The 15,020-nt window shown below is 36.3% G+C and overlaps 1 protein-coding gene across 1 annotated transcript; it reads left to right on the top strand.

Moving 5' to 3' along the window:
* Positions 1-9,138: 9,138 nt before the first annotated feature.
* LOC113357583 lies at positions 9,139-12,416 on the top strand. Its single transcript, XM_026601027.1, has 6 exons — positions 9,139-9,507; positions 9,583-9,665; positions 10,392-11,185; positions 11,319-11,448; positions 11,612-12,048; positions 12,157-12,416. The coding sequence occupies exons 1-6, from the start codon at positions 9,216-9,218 to the stop codon at positions 12,272-12,274; spliced, it is 1,854 nt and encodes a 617-aa protein (XP_026456812.1). The 5' UTR covers positions 9,139-9,215; the 3' UTR covers positions 12,275-12,416.
* Positions 12,417-15,020: the final 2,604 nt, after the last annotated feature.

Here is a 15,020-nt window from a genome sequence, read left to right as displayed (position 1 = left end):
TCATCTCTGTGTGGTTATCTTAGTCGTAGCTCCGTGATTTTTCTTATGTTGAGCACAATCAATTAAATTGATCACTTTTGTGGTTTGATTTAGTTGCATATTCCGATTGAATTAATCATGGGTTTACTTGTGATTAATTTGGTTGAGTTTTGGATATAGAAAATCATTTCCATGGTTTTTGGTGTCCAATTAAAAATCCTTCTTTTCTTTCGAAATTAAGGTCGCTCTTATTGTTCTTTCGGGAATGACATCAAATGGGGGAGAGTTCTTTTGAACTTGTGCTTAATGGTAATATCTTGCGGGGTGTGCGGCTGTGGAATTTTACAGGGGTTATCTTGTATCTTAAAACTCCTTGATGAATGCATTTAGTTTCGGCTTTATGATTGCATCTAAATTAAGTTGGTATGTATTTTCTTTTAGTCTATGAAATGTCTCTTGTGGAAATTTCATTATGATCCCGTTCTTGTACCTTTGCCAATTTTATTGACAAAAAGGGGGAGAAATATTGTAGTTCACACTACAAATACATATGGTTTTTGGATCATTGTGTAGGGGGAGTGGTTTCCATGATCGAGATGGAGTATTGACTAAGGGGGAGTGATACATATCACCATAGTATTATTGTTAAAGTCGTGATACAATTGGACTTTGATGTTACATAATAATACTATGACACTGTATAATAATGATCGAGAATCTCGATTTCTCTCATTGTTATACCTACGGATCTTCAACAACGGCGATGCTAAACTTACAACCTTTGGGATCATTGGAGTACTTGGAAGGACGAAGATTTCAGGGAACGTTGAAGATTAGACTATGGAATAGGAGATACTAAAGTTTATCTTTTTTGTATTCCATATGTATTAATAGTTTTGTCACTAAAATTGACAAAGGGGGAGATTGTTAGAGCATAGTTCGGTCGACCTCGCATGCGTTGCTATCTCAAGCATGTTTGTCAATGTTAGTGATCAAAACTATGAGTCTTGATTTCTAGCCTACATAGCTAAGTCTCGGACCAGGATATAAAGGTGTAGTTGAGCTCAAGGACTTCATGGCGATTCATCATACAACGACGAAGATCTACTCAAGGAACCGTGGAACTTCATCAACAAAAAGGTATGTGGACACTTGAACTTATATATCACTTAAAAGTTTCTCTCTTCTATCTCCTACTTCTTATGAGACAAAAGTGGTATGCTATACAGACTGGATCATACACATTTGATATTTCGAGCCGAGTATATCTCGCTTATTTATATCTCGAAATTATGTGTTGGTAAAGCGTTTCGCTTTGATCAAGTTTATCTTCACCTAGTGACGAAAGTCATGAAAAGTTTCAATTACTTTGAGAATTGCTCTGATGCGAAACGGTATGTGAATAACGGCTATATAACGTCCTCTGAGAATGTCTCAATGATTGGATGAGAGTTTAGATTACATAACCATAAATTCCTTAATCCGAAGTTTTCGAACTTTGTTGATTGAGAGAAATCGGAGGAATTGGAGAACTGACGAAGTTCTTGTACCGAGAATTTCTGCTGGGATTTTCCAAAAACTCGTTTGCGTGTAAGTCCGCGAACTGGCGAAAGTCTCTTTACCGAGATTTTCTGCTGAGTTTGGAAAAATCCACCGGTTGTCTTAAGTCCGCGAACTTGTTTGTGAGCTTAAGTGGTTATGATCTAAAGATGTGCTCTGAACATGAAACTTAAATTACTAAGGAATGCTTTATGCAAACCGTGGCTATAAAGTTCATGAGCCGATCCAATCAAATCGAATCATCTTTGTTTCAATTCTGTCTTGTGTAGTTACATAAGATCTCATAGCAATTGAACAACTCTTTAACTAGTTGATTTGAGTCAATTGAACTAGTTATGGTGAAGAAGAACAAGGTTAAAATGAAATGCTCATATGGTTAACCTTTTGGGTTACTATGTTGAACCAACATACACGTACACGTTTGGGCATGGTTTTCACAAACCCAGTAAACGTCTACCCAAGTGTGTGTGACAAGCTAAGTTTTCGATCTAACGGTTTAGAAATATTAGCTTGAATCTAAATCAGATTTTCATCTAACGGTGAATATGGATTTCTTTGTAACTAAGACAAAACCCTGATTTGAAGGCTATATAAAGAAGACATCTAGCATTGTGAAAAACTAATACCCACACGTCTGTGTGATACTAGTGCGCTCGCTAGAGTCGATTCTCCTTTAACCTTTGGTTTTCTTCTCTAAAACCAGGTTAACGACTTAAAGACTTCATTGGGATTGTGAAGCCATGCCGATACTAATTTTATCGTAGTTGTGTGATATGATCTTGCATCTTCTATTATACGAGTACAATCTTTGATTGGCTTGAGATCGTGAGAGTTCTCTGATAGGCAAGGTAAAGAAGTCACAAACATCTTCATCTCACTGTTTGTGATTACTCGACAAAACGCCTGTGTAGTCAGGAAGGATTGTAGAGAGGTGATTGATTAATCTAGGCTGTTTTTCGGGAATATAAGACCGGATTATCAATTGGTTCTTGTTCACCTTGATTTTATATCTTAGGACGGAACAAAACCTAGGGTTTATCTGTGGGAGACAGATTTATCCTTTGATAGACTTTTATGTGTGAGACAGCTTTGTTTATTATCAAGTCTGCGATTTCGGGTTGCAACAACTCTTGGTTGTGGGTGAGATCAGCTAAGGGAATCAAGTGCGCAGTATCCTGCTGGGATCAGAGGCGTAGGAGTACAACTGTACATTGGATCGGCGGGAGTCTGATTGAGGTTCAACTATAGTCCAGTACGAAGTTAGCTTGGAGTAGGCCAGTATCTGTAGCGGCTTAATACAGTGTGTATTCAATCTGGACTAGGTCCCGGGGTTTTTTCTGCATTTGCGGTTTCCTCGTTAACAAAACTTTTGGTGTCTGTGTTATTTATTTTATGCATTATATTTTATATAATTGAAATAACACAGTTGTGCGTTCGTGATCATCAATTGGAAATCCAACCTTTGGTTGTTGATTGATATTGATTGATCCTTGGACATTGGTCTTTGGTACCGTCCAAGTTATTCCTTGTATTTGATAAAGATTTGCTATTGATTTTAGCTTGAGTAAAAATAAAATCAAGAGAGAGATATTAACTTCTTGAGATACTTTTATCTAGATTGAGTCTGAATGCCTAGTCGATTCTCTAGCAAAGTATTTCGGAGTTAGTCCATACAAATTGCTAAGCGAAATATTGGGTGGTGTTGTTAGATCCCCGCTTTTTCAGGGGTTATCTTGTATCTTTATAAACTCCTTGATGAATGTATTTAGCTTCGGCTATATGATTGCATCTAAAAAGTTGATATATACTTTCTTTTGGTCATGAAGTTTCTCTATGGAAATTTCATGAGGATCCCACTAGTTTTCGTACCTTTGCCAATTTTATTGACAAAAAGGGGGAGAATTAATGTGTAGTTCACACTACAAATACATATAGTATAAGGGGGAGTGGTTTACATGTGAGATGGAGTATTGACTAAGGGGGAGTGATGCATATCACCATAGTATTGTTGTCGAAGTTGTGATACAATTGAACTTTGATGCTGTGTAATAATACTATAACACTGTGTAACAAGAGCTTTTGTTTTCTCATTGTTATGGATACGGATTTTCAACAACGATGATGCTGAACTTACAACCTTTGGAATCATTGGAGTACTTGGAAGTGACGAAGATTTCGAGTAATGTTGAAGAACCAAGAAGATCATGCATGTGGAAGAGAATTTGCAAAGTTTATTTATTTTGTATTTCATATGTATTGATATTTTTGTCAGTAGAATTGACAAAGGGGGAGATTGTTAGAGCACTGCTCGGTCGAACTCGCAAGCGTTGCTATCTCAAGCTTGTTTGTCAAGTTTAGTTGTCAAAACTATAAGTCTTGATTTCTAGTCTACTAATAGCTAAGTCTCGGACTAGGATAGAAAGTGTAGTTGAGCTCTAGAATCCACGGTGTTCATCATGCAAAGACGAAGAACTACTCAAGGAACTGGCGGAACTTCATCGACAAAAAGGTATCTGGAGACTTCAACTTATCTACCACTCAAAAGTCTACTTTATCTCCTATCTTGGGACAAAATTCGTTTTGCTATATAGACTATGATTTATACACATGTACTATTTCGAGTTGAGTTTATCTCGCTTATCTATTTCTCGAAATATGTGTTGGTACGCTTTCGCTTTGGCCAAGTTCATCTTTACTAGTGACGAAAGTCATATTAGTTTCAATCACTTGAAAAGCGCTTTGACGAAAAATAGTTTGTGAACAACAACTATATAACGTCCTCTAAGAATGTTTCAATGATTGAAATGAGAGTTTAGAATACATAAACATGGTTGGATATAAACATTGTGAGACAACTCATATGTGTGCTATTCCAATATCCTTGAACCAAAGCATGCGTACTTTGCTGCTCAGGATAACCAGAACTAAAGTCCGCGTACCAGTACGCGTACTGTCGGAAGTTCACATCCCGTGAATTTCTGCTGGAGTTTGTGAACTGAAAACAAACTTAATCCGGGTACTTAAGTCCGCGTACCAGTATGCGTACTTAAGTAGGTTATTTTCTAAAAACAGTTTAATTCGTGAACTAAGACATTTATATTTTAAGGAATGCAATATTTACAAACCGTGGCTATAATGTTCATGAATCGATTTGAGTGAATCAAAACTGCTTTTGTTTCAATTGTGTCTTGTATACTCTATGAGATCTAAGCAATTGAACAACTCTCTAACTAGCTCATTTGAGTCATTTGAACTAGTTGTGGTAAAGAAGAATAAGGTTGATATGAAAGTGCTCATATGGCTAACCTATGGTTAACTACCGTTGAACCAACGACTTGTACACGTTTAGGTACGGTTACTCAAACCTAAATGAAGTTACATTTCATATGTGTATAACAAGCTAAGATTCAATCTAACGGTTGAAAGATATTAGCTTGAATCTAATCAAGTTTTCATCTAACGGTGAATATTGAATGCTTTGTTACCAAGGTAGCGTTGATTGCGAACCCTGATTTGAAGACTATATAAAGGAGAACTCTAGCAACTGGGAAACCTAATCCCCACACATTTTGTGTGATACTAGTTGTATAAGCTAGAGTCGATTCTCCTTCAACCTTAGGTTTCTATAGAGACCCTGTAGGTTAACGACTTGAAGACTTCATTGGGATTGTGAAGCCAGACCCAACTATTTTCTCTGTAGTTGCGTGATCTGATCTTGTTGTTTCTATCGTATTTGAGTACAATCATAAGATTGGCTTGAGATTAATTTCTCCGATAAGCAAGATAGAAAAGTAGTCACAAACATCTTCGTCTCATCGTTTGTGATTCCGCGATATCTTGTTTCGCTAGTCGATTAAGATTATTGTGAGGTGATTGATAATTCTAGCATGTTCTTCGGGAATATAAGTCCGGGTTATCGATTGGTTCCTGTTCACCTTGATTTATCAAAGCAAAACTCGTAGGTATTTCCGTGGGAGACGGATTTATCTATTCCTGTAGACTTTTTTGTGTGATAAAGATTTGTTTATTAAAAGTCTTCGACTTTGGGTCGTAGCAATTCTTAGTTGTGGGTGAGATCAGCTAAGGGAATCAAGTGCGTAGTATCCTGCTGGGATCAGAGATGTAAGGAGCGCAATTGTACCTTGGATCAGTGTGAGATTGATTGGGGTTCAACTACAGTCCAGACCGAAGTTAGTTTGTAGTAGGCTAGTGTCTGTATCGGCTTAATATAGTGTGGTATTCAATCTGGACTAGGTCCCGGGGTTTTTCTGCATTTGCGGTTTCCTCGTTAACAAAACTTCTAGTGTCTGTGTTATTTCTTTTTCGCATTATATTTTGTTATATAATTGAAATATCACAAATTGTGCGTCGAATCGATCAATTGGTAAATCCAACCTTTGGTTTTTGATTGAAATTGATTGATACCTGAACATTGGTCTTTGGTACCGTTCAAGTTAATTTCTCTTGTATTGAATTAGACTCGCAAATTTCTATTTGCTTGTGTAAGTATTGAATCGAGAAATTGAGATATAACTCCTTGATATACTTTCTATTAAGATTGAGTCTGATTGTCTATTTGATTATCTTAAAAGTATATTGGAGTTTGTCCATACAGATTGCTAAGAGAAATATTGGGTGTAGTTGTTAGACCCCCGCTTTTTCAGATTCAGCTATCAATATTCCTCATGTTGATTCAACTATCATCATTCAAGAATTCCACTAATCACGCTATTAATATTTCATTGGTTTATCAATCAATATTTGGTTCGTCATTCGACCATCATAATCTTTCTTCGTCATTCGACAACTCATGGCGCATACGAATGCTCAACAACATTTCCTATCAACAAGTCCATAATCGAGCAATCTCACTAGACATTATTCGATTCGAATTATCAAAACTTCATTATCACCTCAACTGGTAATGATGTATCACAATCCATCAAGGCTCAACATCTGTGCATTATTCTACCTCAACTGGTAAAATGATATATCGCAATTCATCAAGACTCAACGTCTTTCCATTATTCTGTCTCAGCAGTCACCTTATGCCCAATCCATGAGTCTCAGAGCATACCACATTCGTTCATTATGATCGACTCATCAAGGATAAGACTCATGTCTAGTCAAGTAAACAATTAACCAATTAAATACACGTCTGCCTTGCAGACTCCACATTCATGAGACATCAATCATGTCACATGTGGGGGGATATTCACTAGGGTTTTGGTCTGGCGGCCTACGACACGTGTGTACACCCATGATGAGAAATATGAGTAATTCGTGCAAGCAGTTGAAGGAATTAACAAAGTAATGGATGAACAACTAACCAAGTCTCCCTCACGATGAGGAACTGGTTCAAACACGATTTCCATTTCCCCACTCTTTCACTCCAGCAACCATCACACTTACTGGGGATCAATGTGTCTACTGTTCTTGCAATATAAATAAGTCTCTGAATCCATGATTGAACAACAAGAATTATCATCTGAGCAATAACTCTCAACATAGCAGAATTCAATCAATCAAAACTTATCTTATCCTAATTCAATAGTTCACAAAATTTGAAAAGTCTACAACAGATCCACAATCCTTGTTCATCATTGATCTCACACACTTCTCATCTTCCCTCCTACAGATCGACCCTCATCCCTCTATGTGACCGAATTAACTCTGGAACATCCATTGTCTTGGTTTAGGCCGGAGTCTTACAGATTGATCTCTCGCACTCCCATGCAGTGCATATGTTTGCAAAAGGTTTAAGCAATTTGCTCGTTCGAGGAATCGTTCATCTCTCCACTTTTCCTCAAAAACTAGTGAATCGTTTTCACCCATCAACAGATGTATATGGGAAAAAAATGTATTAGATTGTTCAAGGATCTCTTTTGTATAATTGCAAAACTCAAGGTTATTCATTGATCCAGATTTGGGATCTATTGATGCCTTCATGTTTGCATATTCCAAACTTTGGTGGTATGAATTATATGACGGACTGCTTAAAAGGATATTCAATTAACTCTGTAACTCTTTACAGGTACTTACCCTTCCAGTCTATAAGATGTCCAGCACTGACTAGCTATGCTTGAAGGTGAAATAAAAAAAATATTAGTTATTGCATTTTTTGTTATTGTCAAATATTAAATGTTGCATTATATATGCTAAAACGCGCATCAAGTTGATTTTTGACTTCTATTAAATACTAACATTCGGTGATTGACACTTTTAATATTGCAAAATCTTTTTGGTACCTTCCCCGGCTGGTGCACTCAGTTGGATATTTAAAAAAAATGGTGATTATTAAAAGACAGCTCATACATCGAGGTTTGGCCTCCTCTTCACGTTATCGTTAGTAGCTATGTGGAACCTAATCACTTCCATAAGCCAGTAAACTATATTTATTTGTAACGTTTTCCCTAAAAGTTATATTGGAAAATGGGAACATAAATCTACTATGTATGGCAGCACGGTTTATGGGCATAAATATTATCAAACGATAAAATCCTTCTTAGCAAGTAATTAAGCTCCGCCTCAATGTGTGTTCCAAGCTCATGAAAATGTCTAATAGAACCTTTTTTTGTATTAGAGGAGTAGAAATGGTACAACTATTCAACTTTATTAATGTACATGTTTTTCTTTAGATTTTCTATCTGGACTGAGGATGTAGATGTTTTCAGAATACCTTTCAATGCACTATAAAGTCCAAAACTTCTTATAGACGAACAAATTTGTAGTCTTTTGACTGATACGAGTGTGGTAGTTTTTTGATGCATTTAAAAGTTGTCTCATGTTAGAAGCTTATGTCATCTTTAATTAGCACAAGTCATCTTTTATTGTTTTCCATAAAGAGAATAAATATTGTCCATGATCGTCTTAGGTGGTTTAAACCAAACCCAAACTATTGAGTCCTTTGTAATTCCATGTCTTGATGGTTCGTTATCAACGATGGTCAATAAGATGGTGATTGGTAAACCAGCAACATTTGAGCTTCGCTACGATTTGAATAAAGTTTTGGCAATATCAGTATCCAAAGATTTGGTTGATGCTTTTAATTGCCATATAGTAAACTATTTAGAATTGATATTCCATTAAGATTAAGCCTTTCTAACACAAAGTTCTTTGGTTGATAACTTAAAATTTCATTCATATTTTCGTCATGTCTAAGTCCTTTTAAACTATGCATATAACATAGTTTGGTTACTAAAAGAAATAATTTGATTATTAAAGAGTATCAAACTTTTCTATCCATTAAAAATAATCAGAAAAATCGAAAAAAATTTGGAGATATTTTACTGTATTTGCACAACAAATACGGGACGAAGCCTCACCACACCAATCGGCGATTATCACCGGATCCAATACGTAACACGAGTTACATACTAGTATAACTTAAAAATCCGACCTCCCCAAATCCCCGTAAAATATTCAGTAAGAAGTAAACTTTTTTTTTTCCGTTAAACAGTTGGAAAAAGTAGGGGCCACGTACTTCAAATACGTGGCCCGACCACGTCACAGCCGCTCCCAAGGAAATCGGTGACTCTATTAGCAATGGTGCCGGTTACTACCCAATCCGGTACACACCAATCACCATAACGAAAGTAATTTCGTGATTATTCACTTCTAAGTCTAACCCTCGTTTCTTTCTAATTTTCAGTGTTTCTCTGTCGTCAGAAAGAGAGATGAGTTTGTTGGGAGAAGATGGGTTAGGTTACGAATTGGCGAAAAAACTAGAAGTTTGTGGAGTATGGAGATCATGGTTTGGAGAATCAAATTACAAAATCTTACTAAATTTTTTATCTTCGTTATCGACATGGGAATTATTTATGAAAACCGATGATACTAAAACTAGGGCACAAATTCAACTTCAACTTAGAGCTAGAGCTTTACTTTTTGATAAAGCAAGTGTTTCTCTTTTCCTTCGTTCTCATCCATCTTCTCCCATTGCTGTTCCTTCCAAGCTCAATCCCACCTGTACGCCTCTATTTCTCTCCTTTTAAAACTATTTTTTCTTTGTGGGGGATTTAATTGATTTTGTTGTTATCACAGATTTGCAGTTACATGGTGATGATGTTTATTTTTCATTGGAGGATTTTTATAATAATTCTCAAGATGGGTCAATTCAATCCAAGGTTTGGGTTTTATTTGATTATTTTTGTTTTTGTTTTGAATTTGTTTTATATCTGATTGATTTTAGGGTTTGTATAATTAGTGCGTTTGGATCTATTGAGCTGTGAAAGAAGGAACAACGGGTAGAATTAGGGATTCATGAGATAGTTTTTGGTTAGTTCGGGATGACAATGTAGGCAAATATGCATGGGGAGTTTGGCATTTTAGGAATGAGTTAGTTAAGACTGCTGTAGTGTTAAGACTGAACACTTTTGAGATTTACATTGTGGAATAAAAGCAAATAATGCTTTTATATATTAGGCTACAATATGCAGTTAGATTCTTCAATTTAAACTCAACTAACAACCTATTACCTCTATTAGAAGTGGAAAGTAACAGTCGAACAATAGAAGTCGCAAGCTTAGCAAAGCAACTTAATGAACATGACCAGGTCGTTGACACATCAGCTAACCATTACTAGTGTTTTAACCTACTGCTGAACTTCTAACATAGTAACAATATATGCATCGCATGTGGATTTACACTGATCCACTGACACGCAACCAATCCCTAAGCCTTTGTCTGACTTACTAGTTTGAGTTAGCTAAAACTTCAACAAGTAGCATTTCTAGTTCGAATTAGTTTTCGTCTTTGTTTCTGATAAGATTTTTGTATACGGAGTTAGCATTGAGTTGATCTTAGTATATTAGTGTGTGCATTTTGACTGACATCACTCCCACATGCTGTAGATTCAACCTAAACTATCGTCTGCCGACAATAGTATATCTCAGAGACCGAGGCATGATGAACTGCCTGAGACATGGTATAATCAGTTCTTTGAGAAGTATAGAGCAAGCAGACAGCACAGGTTACCATTTGGAGATCGAGAATCTCACAAGCGAACACCTGAGGGTATGTCTACATACATTAAATTCCTTGACAGGCATAAGAGAATCAGAAAAGCGTTTAAAGAGGACCAGTGTGTAGGTTTTGGTAATCCCATGCAAGAGAATGGCCTAAACTTGCATCAGCAGTCTGTTTCTGATGGGAACATTTCAGTTGATAATGAGACTTCTTTTTTTCCTGAAATGATGTTTCCATCAAACTGTGTGCCTGAGAGTGCACTCCCTCCAGCAAACACCCAAGAGGACAATCAGAAAGTGGAGTGTTATGGTGTTCTTGATAGCTTACCCCATGTTATGACTCGCAGTCCTGCAATGCTTGAACGGTTTGGTATGAGGCCTGATAACCTCCGGACAGGTCTTGGAAGAAGTAAATATAGGGGTAAAAACGGGTTTGAAGGGAATGGAAAGTCTCTTGGCCAGGATCAAGCATTCCAGATGTCTCAGAAAGTAATTGCCCACGTCCTTTCTAATGTGGGTTTTGAAGGGTCAACAGAAGTTCCGATAGAAGTTCTCTCACAGTTTCTCAGCTGTCATATAAGTAAACTAGGTCGTATTTTAAAGATCTTAACAGATAATTACAGAAAGCAGTGTTCAGCCTTAGAGATATTGAAGATGTTCCTTCAAACCTTGGGTTACAGGTCGGTTGAAACCACTCTATTGTAATCAACTTAATGTTAGAAAATGTAATTTGGATTGTTTGAATCATGCTAGGTTTCCATAGTTATTATTTGAACTTTCAAGTCTCTTGGCGCTTACTTTGAATTTCACCAGTAATCTTGGGGCTTTAGCGGAACATGTGAAAGATGGTACTAGGACCTTACGACACCCTGCAATACAGCAGCGGGGATCCCAGCAAGGTTTTCTGTCACAACAGCAAAGTGGTTTGCTACAACAGCAGCAAGTATATGCCCTCATCTTCCTGTTTACCTTTTGCTGATCTTATTCTTTATATACTAGTAATTGCTTATATATCGAGCATTCTTAGTTAACAGTTTGAAAGCAGTTTTGTCAGTTGTGTCTTTGCTTAACTTCTGTTTCCACCTATGTTGCGGTGGACCGTTCAGATACAAAGGCAGATGCATCCTCAGATGCAGATAAATTCCCAGAATCTATCTTATCAGCAGCAGCAGCAGCAGCAGCAGCTGCAACAACAGCAACAGCTTCAACAGCAACAGCTACAACAGCAACAGCTACAACAGCAGCAGCTTCAACAACAGCAGCTTCAACAACAACAACACTGGGATAGAATGCGAAAGCGCCAACCTTCCAATCCTCGTGCTGGTATGAATTTGGACAGAGAAAGACCATTGGTGGAAGTGAAGATTGAGAGCATGTCGGAATCACCCATGGATGTTGGTAACTTCCCCACCACCAATCCTAGAATTACCCAAACACAGTTCAGACAGCAGAAGATAGCCGCTGCAATGGGAATTCTCCCTGCCCAATCAGGTCATCAGTTTAAGTCACTGGTGTCCCTTCAGAGTCCTCAGCTCCCGACACAGTAAGTCTCTATTATAGGATTCCTTCATCCACATTCAAGATGATTAATTAATAGTGCTTTTACACAATGAAATGTCAAAGTTGGCTTACTGCTGTTTTATTGTCACAGGAACGTGGTCACGAGGGCGCCGCCTGTTAAGGTCGAGGGCTTTCAGGATTTGTTTGGTGGGGATGCAACAATGAAGCAGGATTCCGAAGAACATAAGCTTACTTCGCCCTCCAAATAGATAGCTATACCAATGTGACTGTTGCTTTAAACTTTCTTCATCATAAATTTAATAAGATGGTTGAATTGTTTACTCGATATCTTCTGTGCAGTATCAAATCATTTATCAGTTGAGTTATATTTATCAAAGTAGTAATGTATCCGCACGTGGGGGCACTAAACCAACTACATTTAACTATATATTCCCTGACTAACCAGGATAAACAAAAGAAAAATGGCAGAAGAGGTTGAGAAATAAACACCATAATAACAATTCTGGAAACTCTTATACAGACCTTCCTTGGTTTTTGATTTAGAATCTCTTCATATGTGTAGTCTCGGTCTATGAGTCGAGACACCTTGACAGTGTTTTGGTCGACATGGACGCATAACGCCTAAGAGTGATAGAGGAAGAGTTGAGTAAGTTGTTGCCAGTTTACTCCATATATGTGAGACCTGATCTGTTCTTGAGTAAGTTGTTTCAGCATCTGCAACCTAGTTTACTTGTTAGTCTTGGATGTTTTTAATCTTGGCACATTTGTAATGTGTAACTCGTCCCGTGCTTTGGATGGGTAATGTGCAAATTTGTTGACTATTAGAACACGTTATAACTTCTTTAAAATAATGTATTATCCTTAGTTCAAATATAATAAAATAATATATTTCAAAAATTTCCTCAAGTATTAATCGTTTGGTCCTTTTTTATGTGGTCCCAAGTCAGTTTAGTCCTTTGGGAAAAGGCCTTTACTGTTTGGCCCATAATTATTTAAAAATATAAAACAAACAAAAATACCCTTTCGTGTTATGAACCATCAAAATTCATTCTTTCAAATGAATACCTAATAAAACCAAATTAAATCACATACGAATGAACTTCATTATTTCATTAAAATTCTACAAAAATTTCGTTATTAAGAACAAAAATCAGAGTTCATTTTTTCAAATGAACACACAACAAAAACTCCACTATTATGAATAAAAGCAAGAGTTCATTCTTTCAAATGAACTCCTAATAAAACCTATATGAAAACCGAGTTCATTCTTTCAAATGAACTCCTAATAAAACCTATATGAAAACCGAGTTCATTCTTTCAAATGAACTCTTAATAAAAACCTATATGAAAATCGAGTTCATTCTTTCAAATGAACACCTAAAAAAACCTATTGAAGAAAACAGAGTTCATTTACCCAAAATGAACACACAACAAAAATTCGTAAAAAAATAGAGTTCACTCGTAAAAATGAACTGCAGCAGCATCATCTTCATCTTCTTCATCGTCTTCAACAACAGCAGCAAACATCATCGTCTTCAACAGCAGCAACATCGTATTCATCATCTTCGTCATATTTATAGGTTTCATCATCTTTAACAGCATCAACAAAAAAAAAAAAAAACTTTATCGCCTTCATCATGTTTATCGACTTCAACATCATTATCGCAACATCAACACCAGTAGAGAAGAAAAACCCTAAAAAACACCATCGTTCATCTTTTCTTCAGCAACAAATCTTCAAAAAGTGTGTCAATCAAGCACCGTCTTCAACAGCAGCAGATCTCGAAGTCTTCATCATCTTCGTCGTTTTCACAAAGTAGCAGATCAAATCTTTCAATCAAGATTCATTGCCTGCAATAACAATAAAACAACAGCAGAAAAGAAAAAGAAAAAAAAAATGGAGAGAAGAGAAACTAGATCTGAAGTAGACAAGAGAGATAAAGTAAATCTGAGAATGAGATATTTTCTAGGAAATTTTTGTATATATGTGGTCACCCTAGGACCAAACCATTATTTTCTAGGACCAAACAATAATATAAGGGTATTTCTGCCACTACAAGATGACAATTACATCATCCATGACGTCACCCTAGGATCAAACCATTATTTCTAGGACCAAACTATAATTTATATTTTCAAAAAGGACCAAACAGACAGTTGACTGAGTCAACTGAACCAAACTCATCCTAATATATTATTTCTAGGACCTATTGGTATTTCCTACTATTAATACGTCCCAAATAATATAAAAATAATAAAGGTACTAGAGAAATAAAAAATAAATTTTATATGTACTGAAACTTTTCTCAAAATATGATGTAATATTAGTTTGTTCTTCTTTAAAATTCAAATCAAGTTGTATTTCATCCCTAATTGTTTGTAATGTACTCAAAAGATCCCGAGTAAGGTTCGTAATGTAAATCATCTACTTCTTCACTGTGAGTATTCTCATAAAATCTGGTCGATCAACTACAATCCTGGAAATTCAGAAGGGGCCGACGAAGAGGAAGAAAGATATGGCCTCTACTAATCTTTGCCATATGCTGGGCTATATAGAACGAGAGGAGACAAGTAATGACTCAGAAAAAGGCCCAAAATAGTTTCAGAAACAATAAATGAGTGAAACTTCTGGTATATACATGGGGTGGAAAGGAAAAGTGTCTTTTTGCTATCATTTTTAGAGAACTCATAACACACTGGAAAGTATGTATTGACCGAAGGCAATAGTCTTGTATAGATAATGGGAGCTCCGGCCTTATTACATTTTTTTTATTTAATACAACCTTTTTCCTCAAAAAAAAAAAGAAAAAAAAAAAAAAAAAGGTTGTTGTATTGTAGGAAGAAGTGTTCAAGCATGATTGAAACTTGGAGTGTCAGTATTTGTATTGGAAGATAATTCTTCAGAAAACTAGTCGATATTGTACTTACAATCTACAAATATTATTCAACCTCGAAAAGAATTATTTTTTAAAATAATAATATATTATTGGATAA

The sequence above is a fragment of the Papaver somniferum genome, chromosome 3 (assembly GCF_003573695.1).
Source record: "Papaver somniferum cultivar HN1 chromosome 3, ASM357369v1, whole genome shotgun sequence".
NCBI classification, from domain to species: Eukaryota; Viridiplantae; Streptophyta; class Magnoliopsida; order Ranunculales; family Papaveraceae; genus Papaver; species Papaver somniferum.
The sequence above is the reverse complement of the archived record's forward strand: the minus strand, read 5'-3'. Positions and strand labels throughout refer to the sequence as shown.